General features: G+C 35.5%; 1 protein-coding gene across 1 annotated transcript; it reads right to left on the reverse strand.

Moving 5' to 3' along the window:
* Positions 1 to 1,065: 1,065 nt before the first annotated feature.
* On the reverse strand, positions 1,066 to 11,519 carry LOC113761654 (kinesin-like protein KIN-7D, mitochondrial). The gene is given in 26 exon segments (XM_027304729.1): positions 1,066 to 1,394; positions 1,787 to 1,888; positions 1,967 to 2,096; positions 3,161 to 3,901; positions 4,383 to 4,538; positions 4,691 to 4,738; positions 4,904 to 4,954; positions 5,118 to 5,237; positions 6,068 to 6,208; positions 6,478 to 6,648; positions 6,931 to 7,113; positions 7,345 to 7,457; positions 7,460 to 7,538; positions 7,541 to 7,576; positions 7,793 to 7,897; positions 7,989 to 8,093; positions 8,180 to 8,236; positions 8,394 to 8,461; positions 8,565 to 8,643; positions 8,767 to 8,826; positions 9,094 to 9,147; positions 9,410 to 9,475; positions 10,028 to 10,080; positions 10,280 to 10,369; positions 10,535 to 10,632; positions 10,770 to 11,519. Coding segments are annotated over 25 exon segments (3,228 nt in total). The 5' UTR covers positions 11,111 to 11,519; the 3' UTR covers positions 1,066 to 1,394; positions 1,787 to 1,805.
* Between the last annotated feature and the right edge of the window lie 3,970 nt (positions 11,520 to 15,489).

Below are 15,489 nucleotides of genomic sequence, written 5' to 3' on the forward strand. Positions count from 1 at the left end.
ATTTAGAATGTGCTGCTACGGCAGGGATGGAGAGAAGAGTGACGTGGCATTATTTGGATATTTTGTCTCTGAAAAATTGTAACTCCCGTTAATTTACATGATCCAAAATGCTCATTTTTTGTAATTGAATGATTTTTTTTTACCAAAAAATATTTTAGTGACCAACTCTATCATTTTGAATAGGTTAGTGATTATTTTAACCATTCACTCAAAGAAAAAACAAAGGAAAATTGAACCAGAAAATGGGGGCCAGTAACAAATGAGGATTAGCGATGGTTTTGACTCCGCTGTTGCATAAGCCTATAAAGAAATGTCAACTTCTCTTAGGTTTTTGAGAGACATCCTGCATCGACCCAACAAAAGAGAATCATATCCCTTCAGCTTGTGCAAGAATTTAAGGTTAGTTTAAAAGTAGATTTTCAAGTGCAAGCGTATCATTTCACTTGCGTAGCTTGGAATCATATCCCTTCAGCTTGTGCAAGAATTTAAGGTTCTTAAGTTTAAAAGTAGATTTTCAAGTGCAAGCGTATCATTTCACTTGCGTAGCTTGGAACTTCCTCCATCCAAACGATAGCGATAATTTGAAACTCCCAAAAAAGCTATAAAAGTGACGCCGCAACGGGGGCGGGGGGCCCAACACAATTCCTCGCAGCCATTGCATCATCCGAATAGGCCAGTGTACAAAACATCTTAAGTTTCAAACTTTAGATCAAAAGGATTCTTTAAAATGGGGTTTGTGGCCACTTTTGAGGACAAGAAAACATGAGATCCATATCATTTCCCAAAACCACTTCAAGTTCATTCAGTTAAGACAAATTGTTCCTTAAAGTTCAACTTTATGATCCACTCGAGGACGTAAACGTCGGGATATAACTAGCCTGCTTATGCTACAACTGTTAGGAAAGAGTTGCTAGACAAGTTTAATGCGAGGAATACTTGGCTCATCGCTAAGATTCAACTTGATGATCCATAGCATTTCTCAAAAATCCGCAATGTTCTATATTCCTTGGCTCACAAATTCATCCATTTGATACAAGCTTACTTTAAAACTGGTAAAAGTGGAAAGAATCAAGAAACCAGAATTTTATACAAACGGGGGCAGACACCCCTCATGGTAGATAATGTGTTCTGTACATCACAACCCAGAAAAAATGCAGCATAGTACTACGCTTTCAGAATTAAAGCAGTAGCTTGCTGGATAAGATTGCATCTGTCTCTCTCTCTCTCCTCTCTCTCATTTGGTGAACTTTTTCTTTTTCTTTTTAAAGTCCCATAGGAAGAAATACGAAGAAAATATAGTCGTATGCCACTTAAAAGAGTTACATACAGTTTAACTAATAAAAGAATTTACCCGCCAAAGCTGAAACGGTAAACTGGTGAAAGACACCAAAACCCTGGGGAAAAAATTACAAGGAAAAGGTCAAAAAGTAGACCATATTAGGCAGAAAACGACAATCACTTAAGAGAATAAAAAGAAGCGAATTAAGATATAAGAAAAATAATTTCCCTGATGAACGTAACCAGAATTGTATTATTTAAAAAAAAAAAAAACGCCTCTTATGGACCATGCATCGCATATGAAAGTATCACCAAAACAAATTTCTTTTTCCAGTTTTGACAAGATTCTATAAAAAAAGTTGAATTAAATATGTCTAACAATTCATACACTTCATTTTCCAAAGGCACCAAAACTGACTAGGTCTGCACTAGTACCACAGCTCAAGAAGGCACAAAACAAGCATTTTGCTGAAAGTTGAACATAATTTGCTGAACTTAAAGTACTTACCTTATGTTGGATTACATTGTCAAGTGAAGGCAAAAATCCTATCAGCAATCTTAGTTCGACAAATGGGGCATTCGGAGCATGCAAGGGAACAAGATTTACACACTGCAAAAAGTACAGGCAATATGAACAACGCAAAATGATGACCCAGAAAGAGAATTGCTAAGAGAGTAGGCAACTTACAACAAAAATGACGGCAAGGAAGAAGCATTGCTGCTGTAGGGGACTCAAAACATATTTTACAGACATGAGAATTTATGTCTCCATTTCCGAGGTACCTGAGTTCTTTTTCCTTCATCTCTTGCATCCGAGCCTAGGGGAACAAAGAAAAGGACAAGAACAATCAAGCAGGCAACCTAAACTATACCAACATTAAATAGTATTCTGCCAAGCTGATTAATTTTTCGATGATCAGATCACAAGGTCAATAAAGAATGCATATTTATGAAGCTGATGATAATTTATCAGAAAGCAGCTAATAACATGATACTCCCAGTACTAGAGGCTGTAAACGAAATAAAAAACCTGTAAAAGAAAGAAACCATCTTCTAAAGTAATATATCCTTTCTCAACACCTGATTTATACGTGGACAAGGGAACATTTAAGCAACTTTTGAAATACAGGACCGACATCATATCCTTTTTTAGAAGAGCTAAGGAAGTTGCAAACCCATGACAACATTAACAAAGTTTGCTTCCCAGTTCTTTGTTAAGTAGTATGTTATACTGTCTTTTTAATCGGAGAACAAATATTATTACAACCACATAGAAATAAAAATGCCACTTTCCGAAATGTTTGATCAAAACCACGTTCTTACACTTCAGTCTTGGTGATATGAAACCAATTCAACATCATGCAAACTCTAACCATTTGGAAACTCAATTTCTGAATGATCTGAAAACAACAAAAACTTCATGCCAAATCTTGTTAGTTGAGTTCAAAAAAAATTAGTTTCAGTTTTACATTTTGATAGTAACAGATTTTCTTTGAATTCCAAATTTTAGTTTCAATTTTCCTTTTCTTGCCTCAAGTTATGAGATCCACTTGATTCTCCCCAAGCCCTACCATTATTCTATCTCATATTTTCCACTTGCATGTGCAAGTTTTTTTCTTTTGGCCTTGGAATGTACCCAAATTAATCAAGTTTCTGTTACAATGTCAATTTTGAGATGCCCAAACAGTGTTTAAAACTAAACTATTGGAATACGACACACAGGCTTAAACATAGGAAGAACATTCTCATTTTTTAACTCGAGACAACCTAGAGTGAGAAGAGACAGAAAAAAGTAGATGAATATAGACAAATTAAGAGGGAAAATCACATCCAAAATCTATAGACACAACTATGTCATGCATGCAACAAGGATCTTATTTACCTTAAGACGCGCAACAAGAGGTTCTTCACGGTGAATGTCAGCAGACGGTATTATTGGATCTGGAGGTTTCACCTCTACTACAATTTGATCTTCACAAACATCATCTATTTTGGAATCATTTGGACGTTCTCCACTATCATTCTGAATGTCATTGTGCTTTGGTTCTTGTATAGCACCCCCTTCTTTTTTCAACTGGGCAACAAGCACCCACATGTTTGCTAAATCATTTTCCAAGGCTGCCTCCCTTTTCTTTGCTTCTTCAACCCTTTTTCTGTATTCATCTTCTAGAACTTCTTTCTCTGCCAAGGCAGCCTCCAGGGCAGCCTCTCGTTGCTTCCTAGCCTGCAACTCCATTTTCAGATCCTCGTGATCAAGATTCCATACATCAAAGTCATCATGGACCAGTCCTGAAACTTCATTTACTCGGCTAGATACACGGCCCCTGCGTCCAGGCCTAGGACCCTCATTATTCTTACGATTGCCTCCAGTTCCGGATTGCACGTTCAAACTCCTAGAGTTTATTAGCTCTCTAGAAGCCAACAATTCCTTTTCTAGTTTTGCATTCTGCAGTGAAAGCTTTGTCACTTCACCTGCTAAATTTTTCAATTCCACGGCAGCAGCAGAAGCCAGTTCCTTTGCATAGGAAGCTTCCTCGGACAATTTCTGATTCTGCACTCGCAAGCCACTGTTCTCCTCTAGAAACTGGACATGCTCAAGCTTTAACTTCTCATTTTCAATCTCCTGTCAAAGAAAGAAAGCCATCGACCATTTTCAAATGCCCCTAATGTGAATGACTAATAGACATTTTGTTTTATTGACCAGATTACAGCATTTTGGTAAGTTTTTGGAATTTCAATTCAGAAATGTGAGACGTTATTCATTAAGAGAAGAAGATAATGAATTGGATGTTGTGGCATAAAGAGGCAAACAAGACCATGGAAGAAGCAGAATAGCGGCTTTAGTTGCCCAATGTTAAATCACAGAACCTATAAAAACAGAATTCAGTGCATAGGATAAGTAAACTATTTAATATATTCTTTGAAACAACTCAAATGATACAGTTAGTCTGTCTGTTCATCAAATTCATGACTGAGAGATGCCATATGAACTTTTACATTTCAAAATTATTAAACAAAAGATGATTAAAGGCTCTAGAATTAGTAGACCTCATGATTTATCATGCAACATTGCAGACACTTTATCTACAAGGTAGATGAATCACCTGAACCTGAACCTTTTTTTTCAACTCATCAACATATTCATCTGATGCACAATGCTCAGGAAAGGGTGGAGAAGGTGATGATTTGTCACCAGTGGCTGATGCTAGCTGGAGCTCCAGAAAACTAATTTTCTCTAGTAATTCCAGGTTTTCTGCACACTGCCAATTGCGAAAGGACAACAAAATCACTAAAAGAAGATGACAAGACAGTGGCTGGCCATGGTAACCTTGAGAGTAAACAGTGACCAAATAACTAACTTGGCAAAACTGTCTAATGTTTAAAATACAGTATTAGTATTCCTCTGTCTGACCTTGTTCTGCAATTGTTCTTGCAGGATACGATTGTCTGCTGATTTTATCTGCAACAAGAGATCAAAATACTAAACAAACCCTAAAACATGTTTTTACTACATTAAACCAAGATAAAAGCATACAACTAACACTTTTTAAAAAGCTACAGCAAATTCTGTGCTCTTAGTACTACAAAGTTGGTAAGACATAACAAGAATGCTGATGGCACTAACCTCAAGCTCAAAACCTTTTTCACTGCACTGGGTCATCAATTTCATCAAAGTCTGTAGAATCACACAGCATTCAGACAAATATTAAGTAGGTCCACATTGCAAAACATTACCATCAACAGGCATATGAACAGAATATAAACCACCCTGCTACCAGAAAAGGAAGAAAACTGCTCCTAGAATAACTAAAAAATCAGAGATAGAAATAAAGGATAACCTGCTGCATTTCAACGATAGAAGCATTAGCAATTGACGCTTCACCACTCTCAACTATGCGTTGCTCTAAGATCCTCATTTGCTTTTTCTTCTCTAGGATATCATGTTCTAAATTCTGAATCTGTACCGTAAGAAACAATGGCAAGTTTTATCACTCCAAAAACGATTGCAGAAGAAAAAGATATCATATCTAGCTAATATGTGAATGTAGGAGCAAATTGAGAGAATAAGCCAAGAAAAGGGATGTCAGACAGTTTTAGGGATGGTCTTAATCATTGGGCTGATATAACTTCAGCCCTACTTTCCATTACTTAGAAATCAGTTCATTCCAATATTTGTTAAACTGCGCCCTTTTCAGGCATTTTTTTGGTTTTTTTATTTGAGCTCATTTTAAGCCAACAAAAATGTTAATTACCAGCTGTGAAACCATGTTTTGGCATATAAAACTTGAAGCATTAAACTATACTTTCAAAATTGCTTTAATGTGAAAGAATGAAGCAATCAAGATCATGCCTGTTTAATTAAGAACCTGCTTAAGCCAACAGAGAATTCAATCTCTAAAATAGTCTCAAATTTATAACAGTTGTCAGCCCTCCAATAAGTGGAACAGAAAGCAAGCGGAGTGAAGAAACTAATCTAGTAAATATGTCAATTGATTCAGATAAAACCAGCATCTGACTTAAACATTCTTCTACGAAGTTTAACGAAAGTCACAAAGAATCTAGCAACTGCTGCTTTAAATTAGGCACCAATTGTATTCTATTTTTGCATTTTTTCCATATATCTTCCATGCAAAACTAATTACTTATTGCAGCATGGCAATTCACCATCATGTCCATTTATGTTTTCAATGGGGGTTGTAGGAGTGTTTAGCTATATCCTGGCCTATGAAAATTGAACTGACCATGTGATTTTTAAAATTAACTTTCAGGTAGGACAATGAACTTTTACTTGATCTTTTGAGCTTTCCGGATCATTTGCAGATTGCTCAACCAATCGTTTCAAAGTACTACTGCTGAATGCAATCTCGCCAGCTAGCAACTTCACTTGCTCAACAAGAAGGTCCATCTGATCTGACATTGTCATCCCATCCTGATAGCCCACATCAGACACCATGTTAGATACCTCAGAAAACCATAATGAATTAATAACTTGGCAACAACTGAACCATTGCCTATAGACAAATTAAGATGCAATTTAGCCCCAATCTGTAAACTACTTAGTTATGTAAAGTCAATTAAGCACAAGCAACATCATATTTATCTGGGCAAGGCAGCAGTAAAGGGACTGTAAAACTACACAAAGAGTCCATGACCCTTAAAAAAAAGAGAAGCACATGAAAAGGAAAGGCTAAAACATACCGTGGGCAGTTTCAAATTACAGGAAGAACCATTGATAACTTCACCCGCATGAGTTGATTCGGTAATCGTACTTCCAGCTTGCGACATATCATCATTCCATTTGCTGGATAAGGAATCTTTCTGATTCTCTCCATTTATGAGCAAAGAACCATCACGTAGAACATCCAATTTCTGATGGACCAAAAAAGGGTAGGGAAAAAGTCACAACAGCTTATGCTTCTATTTATACACATAAACAAACAACCAAATATTGATTAAGAAAGTCAATAACATACTTGATTCAACATGATTCTGGAACTAGGTTGGTTCAAAAGGCGATAACAAAACATATTTGAGGAAATTGTTCAGCCAAAAAAAAAATGAAAGGCAATTGAAAAGTCAAAATAATCTATGCAAATGATTAAGCCCACATGATGTCTGATTCCAACAAAATGATCATGGCAAGAAACCTACATCATCTTCACACACTGATTGAGCCCTCTGACGGCTGGATGCATCACTCAAGCATCCTGGAATTGTATTTTTAGAAGAAACAAGGATTAGTTTGGTTAGCCTCTGAATTCTGCTCAACAGAGCAGCCTTTGCTTCTTCCTCTTCCTCCAATCTTGATTGCATTTTAACTTGTCCTTCTTCCAACTATTAACAATACAAATAAGTCAGAAGCCAAACATACACACACACACACACACACGCATATATATATATCTATATATATATAGATATATATGTATATCTATGCCAAACAAACACGCATATATATATACACATAGATATGTATATCTATGTGTATATATATGCACGCACACAAAACACGATGAGCCCATTAACAAAGTCCAGTTAAGGCCCCTCACTTAGTTTTCCAATTACCTTAAGAAGAACAGTAAGTAGAAAGTAAGACTGAATATGTAACAGAGAAGAAAAATTCAGAACTAATGCAACACTCTCTAAGCTTAATTCTGAGACATTGGCAAATGTTAGCAAACCTTATTACGCGAGGCATAAATCTCTACACATTTGGCTCTGTTTGCAAATTTCAATGTATTATGAGTTTAGAATCTCGATATGGAACATGAGATGCAGGAGTTACAGTGCATATAAGCTGGGAGAGGAAGGATCAAACAGAAATTGAGGAAACAAAAGGTGAGAGGGCAGTAATTCACACAAATATGCTTTTCAACTACTTCCTAAGAGCTGCAAAGAAAAACCTAGAAATCCAAATATATACTTCTTTTACCAGAATATGCAGATTCAAAGAATTTGAACAAACATGTCATTCCAAAAACCAAAATAAATTTCAGCAGATAATCATACTTACAGAAACATGGCCATGCCCACTCAGTGATGATTGCAGTAGGCGGGTGAGTTTAGAATCTCGATATGGAACATGAGATGCCTTGCCCTCACTTAGTTTTCCAATTACCTTAAGAAGAACAGTAAGTAGAAAGTAAGACTGAATATGTAACAGAGAAGAAAAATTCAGAAGAGAGAGAGAGAGATTTTTTGAGACTCACAGTTCCAAGAGTTAGAAGACTTTTATTGATGTATGATCCTTCCTTTCGCCTAATTCCAGTTGTTTCTGTCTTAGAGCTTTCAGATCCAGCTAAATCTATTAAATTCTGAAACAAAGAGGAAATAAACATAAGCAAAATGGAAAATGTGACAAAAAGCTTTCATTTAAAATTATTGAGGAATATAGGCGTACAAGCTGAGAAAATATAACTCCGTCATAATCATCTCCGTGGGCACTACTCTCAATCATCTGCAGACAAAGACATTACAATATGAAACTCTTACACGTAAATTTTGACCAATATACATCAGCAGCAAGTCATTTAAAAATGGATTTTGAATGAAAAGTTGACACCTTCCCCGTTAAGCACCATACTCGAAATTCAAACAAAATGCAAATCACATACCAAAGTGAATATTGTGTGACTACGGCTACTGAATAGATTAAAATTGTTTGAACCCACATGTCGATGCTCTGCAATTAAAGGACAATCAATAAAATAAGTAGAGAATACCTATAAGATATTATGATTATCTACATTAAAAGATGGGAGAAGTGAAAAGAATCACTTAGACACCTTCCCCTGCAGCAATAAACGACAGAGCGTGGCCAGGTGACAAAACAACCTCTTCTTTTATACCCTCAACATAAGTTCCCTGTGACATTGTGCAAGTGTTACAAATCCAAAAGAGCTTAAGGTACAGAGTATTTCAAGGAATAGAAGATCTGCAAACCAAGATGTCAATTGAGAACCAAATTGCCTCAACAACCACACAAACCTGTGCATCTTCTCTTACACGTAAATTTTGACCAGTTGGATCCAGCAAGTCATTGATCACCTAACATTAGAAACGTAAAGAAAAGTGCATTTCAGTTGGCTTCAATAAGAACGCTCATGAGTCAATATACAAGAAAAACTGAAGAAGGAAAAGCAGAAGCAACTATCTCTATAAGCTTTTGACACACCTGAGAAGTATAAATTGATTGTATGATCACGGTTGAAGTTACTCATGTATGGCATGAGTTAAAAGAACATTGTATATGCTAAAACCTTTCATGAGTTGAAACCTTAGTAAAGTAAGATTAGATTAAAAATGGTAACTGACCTCGTTGTAAATTTCAAGATAGGACACGCGAAGTAAGAATTCACACCCAGGAGTCTGGATTAAAAACAAGTGATACACATTAAACCAATGAACCAAACATCCCCAGATAGTAAAGACATAAATTAGACCAAAGAATGGAAAAGCACAAGGCAAAGGAGCAATAAAGAAATCCACAACCAATAAAGATGGTTAAAGAATAACATACTGAATGAATTGCAGAAAGTGATGAAACATCACAGCCAAACAAAAATTTCTACTGGCAAGGGGAACTGAAAGATAATGTGTTACAATTCAAGGACATGAGGATCTTGCTTACATCTTGAATAATGCTGAAAACATCCTTTATTGCCAGTGGTATTATGCCAGGAGAGTTTTGGTCACCCTGTGAGGACCAACATGCCAACATGTCAAAGGTACGAAAACTGACACTTAATATGGAAATGCATAATACATAGTAGCAGTCGTAAGTTTCAATTGCTAGACATCATAAGCAACATAAAGAAAAGCCAGTACATAAGATATTATGAGATCTAATAACTTCCAGGAATATAATTGATTCTGTAGAAACAGACATTTACTTCACATATTTGAAAGACTAGAACAAGGAAAGAATAAAGAACACTGCAATCCCACCGCCCCAGAAGGATTAATTACCATATAGATATAGATTAATTACACGTTTAACTCTGATTAATCTGTATTTAACAACTTCAAGAAAATTTCTAGTATGATTCCAATGCCAACATGCAGACACACCATAGAAACCCAAATCTGACACTAGAAACTAAAATATGAATACAGAATGGACTTCATTCCATTGTTACAGCTCTTCTTCTAACTATGGCTTTCAGAACGAATTGAGGAGAATTTTGAATCTGCATAATAATGAATGAAAAAACCAAAGAAAGAAGTATCAGTATTTAAAATAACTTACATGCATAGTATGTGTCTTTCCACTGCTCGTAACACCATAAGCAAATACAGTTCCTACAAAATTAATACAAATCATAGTGGAGCTGATAGGAATATAACAATTAGCTTATCAATTTTTTGAGCCACATCGTTAAAGTAATAGGAAGCAAAGAATTTCAGATCCAGTTCCCTGAAAAATAGTTCAGCTCCACGGATTATTTCTTTCTCTTACTCAAACATAATTTTGGAGTAAACATAATTCCTTTTTTCTTACCATTTATCCCTTCCATTGCAGCCTTAACCACAGGTCGAGCTGCTACTTCGTAAACCTCCTGCGTACTTGTATTTTGTCCAAATACTCTATCTATCGAATTAAGAATGGACAAAGAATTGAACGTCAACTTCAGCTGTATCGATCGTGAACCCTACTGGCAAACTATCAAAAACAAACGGCAGCTTCGTTTCGTAGTCTTTCAAACTGTTATTTACAATGTGAGAAATTTGTTGACTAAAATACTTGGAACCTTACCGAATGCATAAGCTGTCACAGGATTGTACTCATTTCGCACAATTTTATCGCCATCTGCATGCCAAGCAATCTCATCTCCTCTCTGATATTCCCGCTCGCTACCACCACAAGTTCAATAAATCACAAAATTTGCCACATTGTCCCAAAACTCAACCCTAGCTCAAAATTACTCAAAAAGTCTTCAATTCAAACACCTAAAGATCTATGTCAATCCAATCAGATCTAGCAGTTTTACCTCAAAGGCCGAAATCGAATGGTGACTGAAATACTTTCCCCCGATCTTGATGTATCCACAGGCTCCGCCATAAGCTCATCCGCGGATGGAAAATCAACTGGCGAACGGCTATTATAACCTCGCGAGTAAGCCGAATCACTCCTACTTCGGCCAGGGGTCATGGATCTGGTCGCGTATCCATTTGCCGAGCCGTAATATGAAGCTGCCGAGGAGGAGCAGGAGCGCGGCATAAGCCGACCGTTCATTAAAGATGACGAGGACGATGAGGAGGAGTACGGACTCGATTGCTTTCTGTAGTGAAACGGCGAGCTGCTTCGTCCTCTAGATGAAGACGCCGCCATTGCCCACCGACCAACCAGATATTCACGATAAAAAAAAAATAAAGAGAGAGACCAGCACCGCCCTTCCCTATATATACTAGTGTGTGTCCTAGGACAGAGAGGGGGGAGGAGTAAAGAGTAGAAGGAGAAGAAGAAGAGGAAGAATGTGTCAGAGGTCACATGGCGTGAATCATAAAGTGAAGAACACTATTTAATTTGGTTTCACGCTTTTAAGCAAATGCAGGTTGCCAAGTGTGGAAGAAGCTTCAGCTCAGTAGATAGAGAGGAAAAGAAATCAAAAAATAAATTTAATTATATATACAGAAGAATGGTGTGATTTTATGAATTTGTAGCGAGAGAGTGTGAAGTCTTCATTCCTTCTTCTTTAAGACAAAGTGAGTTGCAGAGTAGACAGAGAGAGAGAGAGAGAGAGAGAGGGGGGGGGAGAGGGAGTAGTGACAGGTGAGTACTGAGTAGTAGTAGAGAGGGGGAAGTGAGAACGATAGGAAGATTTGTTTTTTGTTTTCTGTCCTGTATTTTTTTTGAATTTAAATGCTATATGAGTTGATTTTTGTGGGAAAATTAAAAGTAATAGTAGTTGGAACAGAAAAAGGCTGGAGATGAGGATTAAAAAAATCACAGAATTGAAGAATTCAGTAACGTGGTGTAGGGAGGTGGAGTTTAAACTGCGTAGTGCGCAGCGGTAGCCCGCGCCAAAGGTGAGGGGTTTTCAGTTTTTACGGGCAGTATTTTGAATAGTGAGAAGTAAAATGAGCGGGAATAACAGTGGCATCATTTGAAAGTTAAGGGCATTGTTAATCAAGTGTTAAGTAGAGTAACTAATTTGAATGGATTAATACCCGGTAATATTTGGAGTCTTGGACCAAACGGTTTATTGCCAGCAGGATAATCCGACCATGTCCCAAAGTTGCTGGGTGCATCTGGTAGTTTATTGATTGAAATCAATTTTAGAAATACAATTTTTAGCTAAGTTTGCAAATGCCTTACTTTTACATTTATGTATATGATGCATAAAGGTAGGTTCCATCAAATACAAATACTTGGTTCAAAATAGATTCCCTTAAACACGTCATCTTTGTCTGTTTTTCCATGAAATTATTTAAAATTTGGATTAATCTTTCCTACGCTTACACTGTATACATTATTGTCAACGTTTGATGAATAATAATTATGTAAAATTTGAATTTAAAATTCAACTTTTGCAAACATATCATGAATCAGACGGTGATAATGTATGTACTATCCGTATATATATGATTTACTCTTAAAAATTCTCATTAATCGTTGAATTACTGGTTGGTCAATTTTTAGAATTACAAGGTGATGACTATTATAGGGGATTTTTTATATATATTTCGTGCATTTTTCATTTAGACCAAAAACAATTCACATTGATTACATCTTTCTATCGATATGCTTTCTTGATTCAACTTTATTCAAAAAAAATTAGAAACATCATTTGGATTGTGTTACTTATAAAATATATGTCATGGCATTTTCTGATATAGGACTGGATGTATATTAAATGAAAAAGGCAGTTGAAATTTTACCAAATAAATAAAAATATATGTTAGAGAACATTCCAATTACTCGTATATGCTAAATCCTACTTCATAAGTTTTTGCTAAATTTATGAATGTGTTAAACTTGGACTAAATGGACAATAATTCCATCTAACATGTCATCTTTTTATATTACAATTAAATAAATTTCAAATTCTAATTAACGATGCGATTGTAGTTGGCCTTTATTTATTCATTGATGTATTTTCAATTTTGCACCATTCCTTCTCCTTTTTTTTATTCTTGATTTCACTTTAGTGCGTGACAAATAAATGCCAAATATTAATTTAACAAGTGATATAAGAAATGTTCATGTAATCAAATTTTTTGACCATGGTAAGATCATAGGAAGTTATCAACATAAAAGAATAATCAATATATGATACTTATGATTTTTTTATAAGCCAAGGGTTTAACAGCTTATGGCAAGATTGTAATCCATCAACTAACTACTAAGTAGTTTTTTATTAAGAATATAAAAAAAAGAAGAAAGAAACCAACTATTAAGTATTATCTCAATGACAAAATGCCGTTGAGGACAAGTCTGCAATAAGTGGACAATAGTATGTTGGGATTTTGAATTTTTGACATTTAAAATTGAAATAAAATATTATTTTTTTTAAAAAAAAGAAAGCAATTAACCGTTTCGAGGCAAGGAGGAGCGTGGTGACGAAAACTGTCGTTATCCTGCCTATCGCGGCATAACGACTGACGGCCCATCGCTGATCAAGTTGAACTTTTTTGTTTTGCGTCAGATTTTGGCCAGCTTCTTGTTTTCCTCATCTCCTTTGCGGGATTTTCTTTTTTTTTTAATAGCTTGTTGTATGGCAGGCTTATTAGCCAATGGTACATGCCGGACAACATGCAAGAGAATGAATTCGGGCTCATAGTTTGTACAGATTCAGCAGGAGTGTTTTGAACGAACTCGATTTGTCTACAATCTTATCAGGGTAATGTTATTTGCATTCAATCTTTTGTTAATTACACTTTCACTATTTGTTTTATCATATAATATAATAAATGAAATCCATATAATAAAAATGATAATAAGAGTGTGATTACTAAAAATTGAAGTGCAAGTATTTTCTTCTTATTAAAGTCTAAAATCAAGGTGACTCTCGGAGAATAAAGCTATGAAATAAATGTACATCTAATTAAAACTTAATCACATTGGCAGTGTCGTCACCGAAATTCCTTGCTTAAGACAAAAAAAATCCAGAAACAAATGCAAATTCGTAAAATTCTTGGTTAAATGGATTTAAAACAAGGAAAAACTGCCAATTCGGTCTCTCGCATTTTTGGCAAGAAAATTAGTTCCTCACATTTAAAATAAACAAAATTAGCCCCACAGATATTTTAAAAAAAATGTCCTTTTGGTCCAAGAGCTCATTTTTGCTGACCAAAAAATGTGCGCTACCCCACGTACCTAAGGACATGGAATACTCAATTTTCATCTTGGTTGTAGGTGCAACCAACCTATTAAGGACATGGCAAAAAAAATATAATAGATAAACAACTCCGGTATAAAAGATTGGTGCGGAAAAGCGGATTGTATACCACTGCTAATAAACACCAAAATAGTTAGTGATATTCATTGGATCAAGAGCACCCCCTTAGTAAAAGTTTTCATAGTTAGTTAACCAATATGAGGATCTCAAATTGTGCAAGAAATAGCTATTATGTGTAAAGAGTTTGGTTGGATGAATATTGAGAGAAAAGGGAGGTCACATGTTTTTTTTTTCTTGGTGAAGGGAAACGAATTTTGTTCCCATTTTGACTTTAAATTTATAGACATCTAGGGGAGATAGGCATGCTTTTTTTTGGTTAGAAAACTAACCAAAAAGGACTTTTGGGACCAAGCGCAATTTTTTTGTTTTTGATGGATTTTTATTTTTGTTTTTGCTAATTTTAAATGTGAAGGACTAAAAAAGGTTTTTTTTTTTTCCAAAATGTGAGAGAACAATTTGGTAAATTTATCTAAAAAAATAAAAGATAGCCCCTCACTTCATATATTCTGGAAGCGTAGTTAAAAATGAGGGAAAAATAACAAGAAGCTATTTGAAAGCAAATTAATATTCATTAAGCTTCGCATATCAAAGATGATCAAATTAACAATCATGTCACCATCAGCATTGAGTATTAACCTAACAATTAACCAGGGTTGAGATTTATATAATCACAGGTTTGGCTGTACAGCGCAATTAATAATGGGATTGGATTTAATTTGAAATTGAATGAATGATATTGATTATGCGACACACTTTTCAAGGAAAACCAAATTTTGTTTATAGTTTTTACAAGTCTTTCGTTTTCACATACATTGTAGGAGTATTAATACTTTTATCTGTTGTTGATATTTACAGCGTACCATACAATTAAAACTAATAATTGTGAAAACCCCGAATCCCAATTAACCTCTCATTAAGTGGGCAGCACGAGACTGTGGACCATACCCAAGGCTTATCTTAAATATTGGGTGATATAAAAGACATGCACATGCTAATGTATAAAATCTGTTCTACGTATAATTTGAGAGTTATGGAAACAAACATTGCTTGCAAGACGATAGCCCAACGAGTGTGTATGGGACAAAAAGGAGAAAGGAGAGTGTGTACGAGACTAGTACCGTTGCCGTTGCATAGCATGAAAGTATACGGACGTATGGGTCTATCCGTCTATAGCCTCGTTTGGAGTTGCAGTGCTCATGATAAAAAAGCACTTGTAAGGCGTTTGGTTGATATTATTGGTGTTAAAAGTACTTTTAACAAAAATTCAAATTTGATATTTTTAGGGTAGCTTTTGTAATTTAAAAAATAA

Source organism: Coffea eugenioides, chromosome 2 (genome assembly GCF_003713205.1).
Source record: "Coffea eugenioides isolate CCC68of chromosome 2, Ceug_1.0, whole genome shotgun sequence".
NCBI lineage: Eukaryota > Viridiplantae > Streptophyta > Magnoliopsida > Gentianales > Rubiaceae > Coffea > Coffea eugenioides.